The sequence below is a fragment of the Schistocerca piceifrons genome, chromosome X (genome assembly GCF_021461385.2).
Source record: "Schistocerca piceifrons isolate TAMUIC-IGC-003096 chromosome X, iqSchPice1.1, whole genome shotgun sequence".
Classification (NCBI taxonomy): domain Eukaryota; kingdom Metazoa; phylum Arthropoda; class Insecta; order Orthoptera; family Acrididae; genus Schistocerca; species Schistocerca piceifrons.
In genome coordinates, this window is record NC_060149.1 from 682,824,505 (window position 1) to 682,842,311 (window position 17,807).

The following is a 17,807-nucleotide window of genomic DNA, read 5'->3' on the forward strand; positions in this document are numbered from 1 at the left end:
CCCAAAGGTGTTGTGTAGGATTCAGGTCAGGACTCTGTACAGGTCATTCCATTACACGGATGTTATTTTCGTGTAACCACTCCGCCAGAGGTCGTGCATTATGAACAGGTGCTCGATCGTGTTGAAAGATGCAATCGCCATCCCCGAATTGCTCTTCAATAGTGGGAAGCAAGGAGGTTCTTAAAACATCAATGTAGGCCTGTGCTGTGATAGTGCCACGCAAAGCAACAAGGGGTGCAAACCCCCTCCATGAAAAACACGACCACACCATAACACCACCGCCTTCGAATTTTACTGTTGGCACTACACGCGCTGGCAGACGATGTTCACTGGGCATTCGCCATACCTACATCCTGCGATCGAACCGCCACCTTGTGAACCGTGATTCGTCAATCAACACAACGTTTTTCAACTGTTCAATCGTCCAATGTTAGTGCTTCTTACACCAAGCGAGGCGTCGTTTGGTATTTACTGGCGTGATGTGTGGCTTATGAGCAGCCGCTCGACCATGAAATCCAAGCTTTCTCACCTACCGCGTAAGTGTCATAGTACTTGCAGTGGATCCTGATGCAGTTTGAAATTCTTGTGTTGTGGTCTGGATAGATGTCTGCCTAGTACACATTACGACCCCTTCAACTGTCGGTGGTCTCTGCCAGTCAACAGACGAGGTCGGCCCGTACGCTTTTGTGGCATACGTGTCCCTTTTCGTTTACACTTCACTATCACATCGGAAACAGTGGGCCTAGGGATTTTTAGGAGTGTGGAAATCTAGCGTACGGACGTATGACACAAATGACACCTAATCACCTAACCACGTTCGAAGTCCGCGAATTCCGCGGAGCGCCCCATTCTGCTCTCTCACGATGTCTACTGACTAATGACTACTATGGAGTACCTGGCAGTAGGTGGTAGCACAATGCACCTAATATGAAAAACGTTGGATTTTGAGGGTATCCGGGTACTTTTGATGACATAGTGTGTAAGAATTAACATAATGCTAAAAATATGCTCCTAAAGAAGTGACCAGTATCAGCATCACCAGCCCATCTCCCCAGGAATGCCTGGGAAACTTGCATTATTTAAACGAAATGTGTGTAAATGTTTTCAATGTGGCCAACCTGGTTGGTACCAGAAAAGATACTACTAGTATACAAAGCACTAAGAGAGTGGTATGCCAGCCATGTTAACAACAGCAAACCTGTCATAACCCACTGGTGCCTATGCAGTCACCAGCTGCCTTTAATACTACAGCTTATGGATGGGCATCAATAGTTTTTGTCAGCCAGCACTCCCAAGCAGAACAAAAATAAACATAAAATCAATTAACCTGCCACAACACAACATTTACTCAAACACCTCTTGCTACACAGGTACATTATTAGCCTGTGGTGTCACTAAAAGATTCATAAATAACCATGGATAAATCAGAGTACATACACTGATCAGCGAGAACATTATGACCACTTACCTAATAGCCGGTATGTCCACGTTTGACATGGATAACAGTGGCAACGCATCATGACTTTGAATCAATGAGGCCTTGGTAGGTCGTTGAAGGGAGATGACACCACATCTACACACGCAAATCACACAGTTCCCGTAAATTCCGGTGAGGGGGCTAAGACCTCTGATGCCACATTCAATTACATCCCATATATGATCGACTGGATTAAAATCTGGTTAGTTTGGGGACCAGCACTTCAGTTGGATGATGATGATGATGATTATGTGTTTAAAAGACTAACATACTGGTTCATCAGTCACTACATTTCATGAGAAAAACACGTAAAAAGGTAAAAACGCAAAAGAGTGAGGACTTGGCTGCTCCAGCTATAGAGGCAAGTTGAAGAGTTTAAAAAAGAGCGTGACAGTAGCTGTAACACACACAAAAAATTGGGATAACACAGTCAGCATTGTGCAACAGAAGGTCTAAAGGCACAACAAGGTGAGGTGGAAGAAAGTTATCTGCAGTCGCATGTGGGGTATCCGCACAGAGGGAGGTTCCCTCTCCCACCCTACACAACCACCGCTAACACTGAAAGTGATTGAGTATTAGAGTTTAGTGCAAAATCCGCTCTCTCTCAGGAAATGCAACACTTTGGTAGTGACTGTCTCGACATCCGCAAGCATCTGAGACAGTGAGGTAGATCGGCTTTCAGGGTGCACTCAAGAACATGAGCTATCGTCAGTAGACTACCGCTGCTGCAATGAGGAGAATCCTTCTGACACAGAAAGATCTTGGGAGAGATTTTCGTGTGGCTGATGTGTAGTTGGCACAAGATAATGGCATCTTCCCGAGGTGCCTGGAAAGATGTATGCCACTCGTTAGTGGACCACTTAATCGCTCTAAAGGTGTTTTCTGTCGTGATAACCTGCCATTCCAGTTCTCAGAGCCTCAAAATATTGCATCAGAGTTGAAGCCGCAAGTCTGTACCCGGCATTCCTATGTCGAATTATCTCCTGTAGTTATGTCTCGGTGTTGAGATGAAGGGTCGCTGACTTTCCCAGAGCTGTAGAGGTCCACCAACAGGTCTAGATGTTGGGGATCAAAAAATTTTTGGGATAACACAGGTATATGCCCTTTAAGGAAACTCAAGGAAACGCTATATATCAGAAAGTTCGTCGTGGCTAGGGATTTGACTTACTGCAAAGCCTGAGACATGACGACCAACTTTGCAGTGTATACACTGCAGGCACTTGGCAGAGAGTTCTTCTATGTCCCCTAGCATGAGCAAAAGCGTATCCAACCGTGTCGTTGACTTTCTATCCATCCATGAAGATGCATGCTGAATTAGAATAATCGTGGAGTATCGAACGAAACATGAGTCGCAGAAGGGGAGGATTAGCGTCCTTCTTGGGGCCGCAAAAGAGGTCCATCTGTATCACAGGGCAGCGTACAGACCACAGGGGGTGTCTAGAGGGAGCGCTAGGAGCACATACTAAAGGAGGCTGTTGGAGGTGATTCAGTAGAGTATTAAGTCGGATCCTAGCTGGTCTATGCAGTTTTGAGCCATTTACAAACAGTCTGAACTGCTGGTTGTGGAAACACAATTGAGTGACATCGGAGAATAGGCGCCTGACAGACTGTGACTGTGTAATTAGCCACTAGCAGCTGCCGTCTAACCAGGAGTGGTGGGACGCCGGCTTCCACCAGGAGGCTGTCAACAGGGATCATGCAGAAAGCCCCCATTGCCAACCGCACACCAGAGTAGTGGATAGGATTCAGCAAGCTCAGTACAGACGGTGCAGCCGACCCATAGGCAACACATTCATATTCCAAGATGGATAAAATCACAGCTTTGTAAAATCATAGACGAAATATGCGGTTCGCACTCCACAAGTAAGTAATATGAAAACAGAGCATTTAGCCTCCTCATGCTAGTTGCCTTCAGGCAGCGGTTGTGTGGCAGCCAAGTTAGCTTGTTGTTAAGTAAAATATCTAAGAATTGACAAGTTTCAACGACTTCAAGTAACTGGTCACAAAGATAAATTTCTGGGTGTGGGTGCACAGTAGGGTGTCCTAAGACATAATGGGGATTTTTTTCGTGAAATTGAAAACGCATACCCTCTATTTCTTTCTATTTGACCTCAGTAACTCACATACTAAATATTATTACAATTAAATTATTATAACATGTGCCGACTTGACGCTAAATATGAGACTTGAAAACGTTTAGTATGAGGGAATGGAGGGATTCTGGAACTTAATGGTTATGAAAGTCTCTTCGGGTTTGCTGCCGGATCCTAAAATCAACCTGACTCGATATTTCGGCGATCCAACTGGTCGCCATCTTCAGGAAAATGCTGCTTCTGCTGATGAGTCCCGCTGAGAACTGACGCCAGGATTTTTTCTTTTTCCTTTATTGTAATTTTAAACACCTATACAGGCGGGCTGTCAGCAGCATAGTACGCTGCTCTTCAGCCTTAAGTGGAACAATAAACATGACAGAGAGGTGAAATATACAATACAAAAAAACGGCGGGCAAAAAATGGAGATACAAAAAAACAATAAACAAGAAGCCGTTCACGTTGGACGAAAAAAAACACTAACACTTGGAGACACGGCGCACAAAACACGGAGAACGGCGACGGCACATGTGAACAGTTGAGTTGTAACTGCACGAAACACAAAACGATGCACACACACTAAACACTGATGGCGATGATCTCCGGCGCGCGAATGTTTACTGAGCGTGTACGAGTCCGGGGACCTGCCAAGAGAGGAGGTGGTGGAGGAGGAAGGGGAAATGGGAGAGGGGAGAGCAGAGATGCCATGGGCAAAGGGGAGAGGGGGAGGGAGGAAGGGGGGGAGGGGGGGTAGGGGAAGCCCGGGGGAGAGGGTGGGAGGGAGGGGGGAGGAAGGAAAAGAGAAGGGAAGGGAAAGGGGGGGGAGGGAGGGTGCCTAAGGGAAAGGACACAGGAGGTGGGGGGGGGGAAGATCAAAGTTGATAGGAGGGGTAGATGCAGGGGAGGAGGACTTCATCAGGGAGGGGGAGCTGGCGGAAGCCACCTTGGGAGAGGGTAAGGAGGGTTGAGAGACGGAGACCGGGTGGGACAAGGGAATACAGGCGCGGCAGTGGGCGGGGGTGGGTGAGAATCGGGGAGAAGAGCGGGTGAGGAGGGTCCGAGTTTACGGGAGGTGTACAGGATTTGTATCCTTTCAAGGAAAAGTAAGAGGTGGGGGAAGGGGATGAGATCATACAGGATCCGCCGTGGGGGAGGGAGACAGATGCGATAGGCGAGGCGGAGAGCATGGCGTTCAAGGATTTGGAGGGATTTATAAAAGGAAGGGGGGCGGAGATCCAAGCCTGATGGGCATAACAAAGGATAGGGCGGATGAGGGATTTATAGGTGTGGAGGATGGTGGAGGGGTCCAGACCCCACGTACGGCCAGAGAGGAGCTTGAGGAGACGGAGGCGGGAGCGTGCCTTGGCTTGGATTTTCCGGAGGTGGGGAGTCCAGGAGAAGCGATGGTCGAGGGTGACGCCAAGGTACTTAAGGGTGGGAGTGAGGGCGATAGGACGGCCATAGATGGTGATGGAGAAATCAAGGAGGCGGAAGGAAGGGGTGGTTTTGCCTACAATGATCGCCTGGGTTTTGGAGGGATTGACCTTGAGCAACCACTGGTTGCAACCAAGCGGTGAACCGGTCAAGATGGGATAGGAAAATGTGTTGGGAGCGCTGCAGGGTGGGGGCAAGGGCAAGGAAGGTGGCGTCATCGGCAAACTGGAGAAGGTGGACGGGGGCTGACGGCGGCGGCATTTCCGCCGTGTACAAAAGGTACAGAAGGGGGGAGAGGACGGAGCCTTGGGGCACACCGGGAGAGGGGAAAAAGGTGTAGGAATCTGAGTTATGGACGGTGACATAGGAAGGACGGCGGGAGAGAAAGAGGAGCCGATCAGACGGACGTAGTTAATGGGAAGGGCGAAGGTTTGGAGCTTGAAGAGGAGACCGGAATGCCATACGTGGTCATAGGCACGTTCGAGGTCCAGGGAGAGGAAGATTGCGGAGCGACGGGAATTAAGCTGTTCGGAAAAGAGATGAGTGAGGTGAGGGAGAAGGTCGTCGAAGAGAAGGACGGCGGAAAGCCACACTGAGTGACGGGAAGGAGGCGGTGCTGCGGAGATGCTGGTGGATACGGCGGGTGAGGATAGATTCCAGGACCTTGCTGAAGACTGAGGTAAGGCTGATGGGGCGGTAGGAGGAGACGGCGGACGGTGGTTTGCAGGGGTTTAAAGGAACATGAGGATACGGGAGGTTTTCCACAGGTCAGGGTAGTAACCGGTGGACAGGACTACATTGTAGAGCCTGGCCAGGGTGAGAGGAAAGAGACAGGAGCTTCACGAAGGTGACGGTAGGTGACACGATCGTGACCAGGAGCGGTGTTGCGTTTAGTGCGGAGTGTAGCAATGAGATCTGGGGTAGTGATAGGGGCATTGAGTTCCGTGTGTGCAATGTTATCCAAGTACTGGAAACCAGGAGCGAGGGGAAGGGAAGAGGTGTCAGTTCGCTTATGGATATCCGGGAAGAGGGAGTAATCGAAATGGGGATCATCGGGGATGGAAAATACATCGGAGAGGTAGGAGGCAAAGTGATTGGCCTTACTAAGGGAGTTAGGGGAAAGGGGTGATCATCATGGAGAAGAGGGATAATAGGGGGAGGGTTTAGTTCCGGTAAGGCGATGGAAGGCCGACCAGAACTTGGACGAGTTGATTGGTAGGGTAGCATTTAAACGGGTGCATGTCTGTCGCCAGTCCCCGGCGTTTCTTAGCCCCGAGCCAAATTACGATGTGTCGCTGGAGTTGCCGGTGGCGTTGTAGTGTGTCCGGGTCACGCGTGCGGAGGAAGGCACGGTAGAGACGACGGGATTCACGGAGGAGGAGAACGGCCTGTGGGGGTAAGGTAGGACGGTGGGGGTGGATGGCAACACTAGGGACGTGGGCCACCACGGCCTCAGACAAGGTCTGCTGGAGAAAGGAGGCAGCATGGGAGACATTGTCAGGGTGGTGGTAGGTGAGAGGATGGCTATCGAACTGGGTGGAAAGGGTATCCCGGTAGGCATTCCAGTCGGCTCGGGAATAGTCGTGGACATACTTAGGGGGAGGGTCAGTACGAGGGTCAGGGCGAGGGCGACGACCGTCTGAAATGGTGAGGAGGACAGGGAGATGGTCGCTACCAATAGGCTCCAGGACATCCACCGTTATGCGGCCAAGGAGGTTGGGGAATGGGAATGAGGTCGCCTTGAAGGGAGGAGAGGAACCGATGCCACCGCCGTAACTGGGCGGCGGAACGACTATGGATGTTGAGGTCGGCAGCGATCACGTAGGAGGAGAAGGTGCGGTCAATGTGGGAGAGGAAGTCGAAGGGAATAGGGGCGTTAGAGTGGACATAGATGGTGGCGCAGGTAACGGTAAGGCCAGGGAAGAAGAGACTAAGGATCAGGTGTTCGGTGGGGTCGGGAAGGAGAGGTTGGAGCCGAATGGGGATCTGGCGATGGTGCCCAATGGCAACTTCGCCACGCGCAATTGGGAGGGGATTATCGGAGTGGTGGAGGAGGTAGGGCAAAGTGTGGACGGTGTGGTGGGGTTGGTGGAAGGTTTCATTAAAGAGGAAGGCGTCCACGCGGTGGGTGGACGGGTATGGAGAAAGAGGTTCTTGTTGGCAGGAAGGGAGCGGATGTTGTTGAAAAGGATATGTTGCTGTCGCGCCATGACAGGGATTTAAACGAGGGTGTCAAGATGGGAGAAGGTGAAATGGGCCTGGTTGTTAGAGTAGGTGGCGTACATTTTGAGGTGGAAAACAGATCGGGCAGCGAGGGAGATCTGTTGGAGGGTGTGTGGGCGCTGAAAAGGATGTACATTCTGCAGGACAATGGTGAGGAATCGGATGATGTCCTCATCGGTAAGGGGTGGGCGAAGGGAGTTGCCGGGAGGGGTGGGGGCGTCCAGAGGGCGGACAGGAACGGTGAGTTCAGGAGTGGTAGGAGGGGGTCGGGCCTTACACTTCTGGGAGTAGGTGGGATGAGGGAGGTTACAGGTATTACAGGTGGGGTGGACTGGAGATTGGGGCACTGCCATAAAAAGTGGGCTTGCCTACAGTGCGGGCAGGTGGGGGCCTCGCGGCACTCAGATGTTGGGTGCGCATTATACCGCAAGCACCTTTGGCAGCAGAGGGATTGAGGAGGGGAACAGGAGGGGTCAACTTTATAACGCTGGTTAAAATGGAGGGCACCCTCCTTCAGGAGACAGTCTATGGAGGGGGCGTGCTCAGAAAAAACGCGCATAAGGCGGGTGGGGCCGGCATCGTTACAGATCCGGCGAACCGCACGCACCTCCAGATGGGGATGGGCCTGAAGCTCTGCCAACACCTCCTCCTCCATGATCACTGGACTGCGCAGAGTGATCACGGCGGTGAGGGTCGGCGGTCGACGCGGAGGCTGGGGTTGGCGGGAGGGTGGTGGCGACGGAGCAGGGGTGAGAGAGGCTTGAGGGCCAAAGCGTGTGATAGGGATGCGGGAAAGGAGGTCCGTGTGGAGGGTAGGGCTGGGGGAGGAGATGAGTACCGAATCACGGCGAGGAGTGAGGAGGGAGATGGGGGCACCAGGACAATTCTGGCGAAGGAAGAGGGTGAGGTTCCGGGCTTCAAGGAGGGAGGGATCCGGACGGGAGAGGAGGTAGCGGTAGGAGGAGGGGGTAGAGGAGGAGGAGGAGGGGGCAGGGACGGGCGGGGAGACATCCATGGCATCAGAAGTGGGGGAAGGGGGATGAGGCGGAGCCTTTTTTGGAGCAGATGAGACAGGAGTGCCACTGGGGCGCTTGACGGCGGCGGAGGAGGTGTGGGGGATGGAAACAACTCTAATGTGGCAGGGAGTGGCAGGTCCCGGGGCTGGAGTCGGCGCTGGAGATGGTGACGGTGACAGTGAAGGCGAAGGCGAAGGCGACGGCGACGATGACGATGACAGTGGCAGTGGCGGCGGTGATGGCGAAGGCGACGGGGAGAGCTGGGCGTGGACAGTGGCGCGACGGGCCACCATCCAAGACGGAGCTGCAGTGACAGGCTGGAGGAGTGGGTAGAAAGGATCAGAACGAGAGGAGCGAGAGGAAGAAGCGGGAGAGGGGGAGACAAAGATAGAGGGTGAAGGGAGAGTGAGGAGAGGTGGGATGGAAGGAGAGGGGTGGGACTGGGCACACCAAGTTATAGTGGTGGAGACGGCGGAAGGGGATGTATAGACGATGGCGGTGGTGGTAGTAGTGACGGTGGTGGTGGGGGCGGACATGACGACAGGAAGAAAAAACGCACAGCACGAAAAGGAAAGGACACAAACTGGGAACAGGCGAAGACGCAGACGGACGAAGACCAGACGCCACGTGGCAGATCGACGTCCTATATAGGCCACCGTACAGTACACGGCACATGCGCCACCCATCATGGTTTCTGCCTTCCAAAACAGGGAGGTGGCGCCCACTGATGGCAACGATATATCGCAATCAAGGCCGCACCGAAGAACGTTCAGTTTTGATGCGAGATAATACAGGATTACACGTTTTGCTAAGAGGAAACCCATTGTCTCTGTTGATTAAATTATCAGCCAACCTAATTTCAATCACCTCTTTATACACACTGTTCCAGAAACCGGAAATACTGCCTAAATGAGGGACACAAAATTAAATTTGACGAAACTGTTGTGGTTGCTAACATTTCCTGTTTCTGGAACAGTGTGTATAAAGAGGCGATTGAGATTAGGTTGGCTGATAATTTAATCAACAGAGACAATGGGTTTCCTCTTATCAAAACGTATAATCCTGTATTATCTCGCATCAAAACTGAACGTTCTTCGGTGCGGCCTTGATTGCGATATATCGTTGCCAGCAGTGTTTCACTAATGGCGGCGCCACCTCCCTGTTTTGGAAGGCAGAAACCGTGCTGGGCGGCGCATGTGCCGTGTACTGTACGGTGGCCTATATAGGACATCGATCTGCAACCTGGCGTCGGATCAGAGGGTTGGATCCCCTCATTCGAAGGCGTCGGATTGCAAAGCCTGGGCTACTCTCAGGTTGGAATCTCCGTCTTCGAAGTTTTTGTCTGTCTGTCTGTCTGTCTGTCTGCCTGCCCGCCGCTTACTGCTGTAGCTGTTCGTCCGTCCGTCCGTCCGTCCGCCCGCCCGCCCGCCCGCCTGCCTGCTCGCTGTCCGTCGCCGCCGCTACCGCTACTGCCTGCAGTCCGTCCATCCGTCCGTCCGTCCGTTCGCCGCCGCCGCCGCCGCCGCCGCCGCCACCGCCGCCAGCCGGTGCTCGCCGCCGTCGTCGCCGCCGTCGCCGCCGCCAGCCGGTCCTCGCCGACGCCTGGTCGCCGCCGCCGCCGCCGCCGTCTTCGTCTTCCTCCGTCCTCGTCTTCCTCCGTCCTCGTCTTCCTCCGTCCTCGTCTTCCTCCGTCTTTGTCTTTGTCTTCGTCATCGTCTGTCCCCTGTTTGTGTCCTTTCCTTCTGTGCGTTATTGTTTCTCCCTGACGTCATGTCCACCCCCGCCACCACCGCCACCGCTACCGCCAAGGCCATAGTTTACACTTCCCCTTCCGCCGCCACCACCACTATAACGTGGTGTGCCCAGTCCCACCCCCATCCTTCCATCCCACCTCTTCTCACTCTCTCTTCACCCTCGCTCTTTGTCGCCCCATCTCCAGCTTCTTCCTCCCGCTCCTCTCGATCTGATCCTTTCCCCCCAATCCCCCAGCCTGTCACTGCAGCTCCAGCTAGGGTGGAGGCCTGTCAGGCCACTGTCCATGCCCAGCTCTCCCCGTCGCCTTCGCCATCACCGCCGCCACCGCCACCGTCATCGTCATCGTCACCGTCACCATCTCCGGCGCCGACTCCAGCCCCGGGACCTGCCACTCCCCGTCACATTCCTGTTGTTCCCATCCCCCACACCTCCTCCGCCGCCGTCAAGTGCCCCAGTGGCACCCCAGACTCGTCTGCTCCAAAAAAGGCTCCGCCTCGTCCCCCTTCCCCCACCCCTGATGCCATGGATGTCTCCCCTCCCACCTGCCCCCTCCTCCTCATCCTCTACCCCCTCCTCCTACCGCTACCTCCTCTCCTGTCCGGATCCCTCCCTCCTTGAAGCCCGGAACCTCACCCTCTTCCTTCGCCAGAATTGTCCTGGTGCCCCCATCTCCCTCCTCAATCCTCGCCGTGATTCGGTACTCACCTCCTCCCCCAGCCCTACCCTCCACACAGACCTCCTTTCCCGCCTCCCTATCACACGCTTTGGCCCTCATGCCTCTCTCACCCCTGCTCCCTCACCACCTCCCTCCCGCCAACCCCAACCTCCGCGTCGCCCGCCGACCCTCACCGCCGTGATCACTCAGCTCAGTCCAGTGATCACGGAGGAGGAGGTGTTGGAGGAGCTTCAGGCCCATCCCCATCTGGAGGTGCGTGCGGTTCGCCGGATCCATAACGCTGCCGGCCCCACCCGCCTTATGCGGGTTTTTTCTGAGCACGCCCCCTCCATAGACCATCTCCTGAAGGAGGGTGCCCTCCTTTTTAACCAGCGTTATAAGGTTGACCCCTCCCGTTCCCCTCCTCAATCCCTGCGCTGCCAGAGGTGTCTGCGCTATAACGCGCACCCCACAGCTGAGTGCCGTGAGGCCCCCACCTGCCCGCATTGTACGCAAATGCACTTCCTCAGGCAGTGCCCTATCCTCCAATCCTTCCTGCAATACCTGCAATCTCCTCCATCCCACCTACTCCCAAAAGTGTAAAGCCCGACCCCCTCCGACTACTCCTGAAGTCACTGTCCCTGTCCGTCCCCTGGACGCCCCCACCCCTCCTGGCAATTCCCTTCGTCCCCCCGCCCCCACCGCTGAGGACATCATCAGGTTCATCACCATCGTCCTTCAAAATGTTCATCCCTTTCAGCGCCCCCACACCCTCCAGCAGATCTGCCTTGCCGCCCGTTCCATATTCCAACTCAAGATGTACGCCACCTACTCCAACAACCAGGCCCATTTCACCTTCTCCCGTCTTGACACCCTCGTCTAAATCCCTGTCATGGCGCGACAGCAACATATCCTTTTCAACAATATCCGCTCCCTCTCCGCCAACAAAAACCTCTTCCTCTACACCCTTGCCACCCACCGCGTAGATGCCTTCCTCCTCAATGGAACCTTCCTCCAACCCCACCACTCCATCCACACCTCACCCTATCTCCTCCACCGCTCCGATAACCCACTCCCAATTGCACGTGGCGGAGTTGCCATTGGTCACCACCGCCAGATCCCCGTTCGGCTCCAACCTTTCCTTCCCGACCCCACCGAACACCTGATCCTTAGTCTCTTCTTCCCCGGCCTTACCGTTACCTGCGCTACCATCTATGTCCGTCCTAACGCCCCTATTCCCTTCGACTTCCTCTCCCACATTGACCGTACCTTCTCCTCCTACGTGATCGCCGCCGATCTCAACATCCATAGTCGTACCACCGCCCATTTACGGCGGTGGTATCGGTTCCTCTCCTCCCTTCAAGGCGACCTCATCCCCATCCCCCAGCACACCCATCCCGAATCCAACTCCACTCCAGATGTTATCCTCTCCTCCCCCAACCTCCTTGGCCACATAACGGTGGACGTCCTGGAGCCTATTGGTAGCGACCATCTCCCTGTCCTCCTCCCCGTTTCAGACGGTCGTCGCCCTCGCCCCGACCCTCGTACTGACCCTCCCCCTAAGTATGTCCACGACTATTCCCGAGCCGACTGGAATGCCTACCGGGATACCCTTTCCACCCAGGTCGATAGCCACCCCTTCACCTACCACCACCCTGACGATGTCACCCATGCCGCCTCCTTTCTCCAGCAGACCTTGTCTGAGGCTGTGGAGGCCCACGTCCCTACTGTCGCCAATAATCCCCACCGTCCTACCTTACCCCCATAGGCCGTTCTCCTCCTCCGTGAATCCCGTCGTCTATACCGTGCCTTCCTCCGCACGCGTGACCCGGACACACTCCGACGCCACCGGCAACTCCAGCGACACATTCGTAATTTGCTCGCGGCTAAGAAACCCTGGGACTGGCGGCAGACATGCACCCGTTTAAATGCTACCCTACCAATCAACTCGTCCAAGTTCTGGTCGGCCTTCCGTCGCCTTACCGGAACTAAACCCACCCCTATTATCCTCTTCTCCATGATGATCACCCTTTCCCTGACACCCTTAGTAAGGCCAATCACTTGGCCTCCTACCTCTCCGATGTGTTTTCCATCCCCGATGATCCCCAGTTCGATTACTTCCTCTTCCCGGATGTCCGCGATCGAACTGACACCTCCGTCCCTCCCCTCGCTCGTAGTTTCCAGTACTTGGACAACATTGCACACAGAGAACTCAATGCCCCTATCACTACACAGGATCTCATTGCTACCCTCCACACAAAACGCAACACCGCTCCTGGTCACAATCGTGTCACCTACCGTCATCTTCGTGAAGCTCCTGTCTCTTTCCTCTCCACCCTGGCCAGGCTCTACAATGTAGTCCTGTCTACTGGTTACTACCCCGACCTGTGGAAAACCTCCTGCATCCTCATGTTCCTTAAACCTGGCAAACCGCCGTCCACTGTCTCCTCCTACCGTCCCACCAGCCTTACCTCGGTCTTCAGCAAGGTCCAGGAATCTATCCTCACCCGACGCATCCACCAGCATCTCCGCCAGCACTGCCTCCTTCCCGTTACCCAGTGTGGCTTTCCGCCGTCCTTCTCTTCCGACGACCTTCTCCTTCACCTCACTCATCTCCTTTCCGAACAGCTTAATTCCCGTCGCTCCGCAATCTTCCTCTCCCTGGACCTCGAACGTGCATATGACCGCGTATGGCATTCCGGTCTCCTCTTCAAGCTCCAAACCTTCGCCCTTCCCATTAACTACGTCCGTCTGATCGGCTCCTTTCTCTCCCGCCGTCCGTCCTATGTCACCATCCATAACTCCGATTCCTACACCTTTTTCCCCTCTGCCGGTGTGCCCCAAGGCTCCGTCCTCTCCCCCCTTCTGTACCTTTTGTACACGGCGGACATGCCGCCGTCGTCTGCCCCCGTCCACCTTCTCCAGTTTGCCGATGACACCGCCTTCCTTGCCCTTGCCCCCACCGTACAGCGCTCCCAACACCTTCTCCATTCCCAACTTGACCGGTTCACCGCTTGTTGCAACCAGTGGTTGCTCAAGGTCAATCCCTCCAAAACCCAGGCGATCATTGTAGGCAAAACCACCCATTCCTTCCGCCTCCTTGATTTCTATCTCACCATCTATGGCCGTCCAATCGCCCTCACTCCCACCCTTAAGTACCTTGGCGTCACCCTTGACTGTCACCTCTCCTGGACTCCCAACCTCCGGACAATCCAAGCCAAGGCACGCTCCCGCCTCCGTCTCCTCAAGCTCCTCTCTGGCCGTAAGTGGGGTCTGGACCCCTCCACCATTCTCCACACCTATAAGTCCCTCATCCGCCCTATCCTTTTTTATGCCCATCCGGCTTGGATCTCCGCCCCCCTCCCCTACCTTTTATAAATCCCTCCAAAACCTTGAACGTCATGCTCTCCGCCTCGCCTATCGCATCCGTCTCCCCTCCCCCACGCAGATCCTGTACAATCTCATCCCCTTCCCCCACCTCCTCCTTTTCTTTGAAAGGCTACAGATCCTGTACACCTCCCGCAAACTCGATCCTCCTCACCCTCTCGTCACCCCGATCCTCTCCCACCCCCGCCCGCTGCCGCGCCTGTATTCGCACGTCCCACCCGGTCTCCATCCCTCCACCCTCCTTATCTTCTCCCAAGGTGGCTTCCGCCAGCTCCCCCTCCCTGATGATGTCCTCCTCCCCTCCATCTACCCCTCCTGTCAACTTTGACCCTGCCCCACCCCCCACTTCCGGTGTCCTTTCCTTTGGGCACCCTCCCTCCCTTCTCTTCCCTTCCCTTCTCTTTCCTTTTCCCACGTCCCCTCCCTCCGCCCCTCTTCCCCCGGGTTTCCCCTCCCCCATCCTCCCTCCCCCCTTTCTCCCCTGCCCGTGGCATCTCTGCTCTCCCCTCTCGCTCTCCCACTCCCCTTCCTCCTCCTCCTCCTCTCTTGGCAGGTCCCCGGACTCGCACACACATAGGGAACATTCGCGCGCCGGTGATCATCGACATTAGTATCTCGTGTGTGTGCTTCGTTTTGTGTTTCGTGCAGTTACGACTCCACTGTTCACCTGTGCCATCGCCGTTCTCCGTGTTTTGTGCGCCGTGTCCACAAGTGTTAGTGTTTTTATCGTCCAACGTGATCGGCTACATGTTTATTGTTTTTTTGTACCTCCATTTTTTGCCTGCCGTTTTTTGTATTGTCTGTATCACCTCTATGTCATGTTATTGTTCCACTTAAGGCTGAAGAGCAGCGTAATGTGCTGCTGCCAGCCCGCCTGTATAGGTGATTAAAATTACAATAAAGGGGAAAAAAAACCTGGCGTCAGTACTCAGCGGGACTCATCCGCAGAAGCAGCATTTTCCTGAAGATGGCGACCAGTTGGATCGCCGTAATATCGAGTCAAGTTGAATTTAGGATCCGGCAGCAAACCCGAAGAGACTTTCATGACTTATTACGCCGGGAAAGCCTACGTAATCACAACTTGATGGTTGTTTGGTAAATAAAACACCAAATCGCCTAAATCGTGTTTATTCACTATTTAACAAGTAAAAACGTCAGTCTCTAAATTTTCGTTTCAAAGTTTGTTTTCTGCAGTCAGGATAAATATTTCGGTGTTCTTGTACGCAACGTAACAAAAATAGTTTTTGCTCCTCCTCAACCGAGATTAAACCATGAATGTGTGGCATCAACTTTACCGTTCTTTCAGCTGTATCATTCACTGCTCTCATTGCTGAAACCTTCTATTTGGTTTCTTGAAAGGAAGCATTGTTTGACCATATGGCAGGAAATACGTGAAGAAAACTGTCATCCATTTTAAGACGCTGTAACAATGACTTGCTTCTGACTGGAATGAAGTCGTAGATGTTTTTCTCTGTAATTAAGAGAGAGCAAACCAGTTAACAAAATTGTGATGTAAACAGGAAACTAAGGAAACAACGTCTCTATTCATTTATTTAACTCACCATACAATGGACCACAAAGTTCTTCCTTCGAAGGGATGTAATGGTTACCATGAGCTGATAAATTATCTTTGGTTAAATTTTCAACCATTTTTACTTTCGTTTCTAGACCCACATCATCGTCAAACAGTGACAAGACAGAAACTTCATCAGTCAAATACCATAAATGCTGGCTTATCTTCTGTAGATGTCTTTATCTATTTTTTCGTATGCCTTCATTGACTTTAAAAAGCACAAATCTTGGTAGGGTGCCTTTACTGCCAAAATACACTGGAGCCATGACTTGACGTAGGATGTCACGATGAACAGGCAAACGTCAAACAGCGCTACCTTCTCCTTGCTCGAAATTTTTAACTGAGCACAAAGTAATGATATTTTAGAGAATGTATAGCTTTCGCCATCCATCTAGCTTGGTGTATGGCACCTGGAAGCCGTATCTTGAATTTTCTGTCAGTATCTCCACTTAGAAATGTAACAGAAAGCTCTATCAACTCTCTGTAATCATCTCTGATTATTTCTTTTGTCAGTTCAGTGCAGTAAAACTCAAGCATATTGTCAATTTCTGAAACAGTCAGGTGCATTGCGACCTTTTCTTTGTAGCACTTTATGTTATCTGGATCTACACTTTTCCAGTTATGTCAGAACTTTTTGAAGAGTGGAATATCAGGACTTGTTGTCACTGAACTGATTTTTACATGGAACACGTTTTTTAGCACTAGTTCATACAATTGATGGCGGCAAGGAAAAAGAATGACACTTCTGTTAAGTTTTTGCTCAAGTAGCACTCAGGCACCATTGCTATGACCTGTACCTGAAGCCGTAGTACTACAAAAAAGATACTTCACTTTGTCTTCGAGATTCCAGTCCACAATCGCGTTCCAAACAGCTTTCTCCTGTTCACATCCTGAAAAGTTCTCCAACCTTGGCACAGCAATAAGTTGCTCTTTATTTCTATATGAAATAACTATCGGAAGACGTTCTTCTTTTAATTCCCGGTCATGTGTAGCAGGCAACAGTTTGCCATCCCAATGAACAGTCACAACATCTGGTACCTCGTTTTGAAAATTAACTTTTATAGCTTCCGCACGCTCTTTCTATTTCTCTGTACGAATCCTTTGAATCGAAGACTTACTTATAGGTAAGTCTTCAGTATTATATCCAAGTGCCTCAATGGTAGCTTCAAGAATATACACCGAATCTCTCACACTCAACTAACACCTATCTAGCGCTGTCACTAATTTTGGAGAAATGAAAATTATCCGCATAGTTGTTTTACTGGTTACAGATTTTATGTTCTCAATTACAGATGGGAAATTTTCTTGCAAAAAACACATCTCATTTTCATTACAATCTGAAGATGAGTCATTTTGTAATGCTTCATAAGATGCTGTCGAAGGAGCTGACGTGGAAAAATGTTTAGCACGTCGGTTTTCTTCCTCAATAGTTCTGATGCGCGACCTTTCCTCTTTATTAGCCAGTTTCTTGTCAACTCCAGCTAAGTGACCAGGCCGACCTGGCTCTCTCTGTCACTGTAAAAAAAATTTATCTTCATTTATTTTCATTAACTGAAGTGCATCGGAGTGGGCAATGTCGAACAAATCATTTAGCTTGTTGACAAATTCTTGTAGGCGCTGCTCAAATACCTTTTGGGTTTTTTGTGCAATTTTTTTGCAGCTCCCTCCAAACTTGATATAGGTTCACTAATTTCTTCACGCTTCAGTCTGGAACCGCGCGACCGCTACGTTAGTTAGGTTTAAGAAGATCTAAGTTCTAGGGGACGCACTACAGATTACAGACGAACTACATGACCTATGGTGGACCGGAAAGCACGAAAGATACGTTGCAAATGTGATATAAACCCCTCCCCCCACCCCCACCCCCTAGCTCCAAGGCATCAACAAAGACACAATGACGGCAGCTGACCATGCATTCGAATAGCGTAAACAGCTGTCAGAGAGAATGGCCAGTAAGTAGTTAAAATATGTGAATCGTTTCCCAGTTTCAGGAATGGAATGATAATACCTTCCTGCCAGATACGACTATAAAGTGTGAGGATATGTTTCATGCTGACAACACAAAGATGTTTCAGCATTTGGTTGTGGATTTTGTCGGGTCCAGGGGCCATATCTCGACACTCTACCAAAGCACTATGAAACTCCCATTCACTAAAAGGGACGCTACACGACAGAGAAGCGTGTGCATGGAAGGATA

At 52.2% G+C, this 17,807-nt stretch overlaps 1 protein-coding gene across 1 annotated transcript in view; it reads left to right on the forward strand.

Moving 5' to 3' along the window:
- LOC124722606 overlaps positions 1–17,016 on the forward strand; it is a 140,634-nt gene extending 123,618 nt beyond the window's left edge. The window contains exon 15 of the mRNA XM_047247746.1: positions 16,903–17,016. Coding sequence (XP_047103702.1) covers positions 16,903–17,016 — 114 coding nt within the window. The remainder of the gene's footprint in view (positions 1–16,902) is intronic.
- The last annotated feature ends 791 nt before the right edge of the window (positions 17,017–17,807 follow it).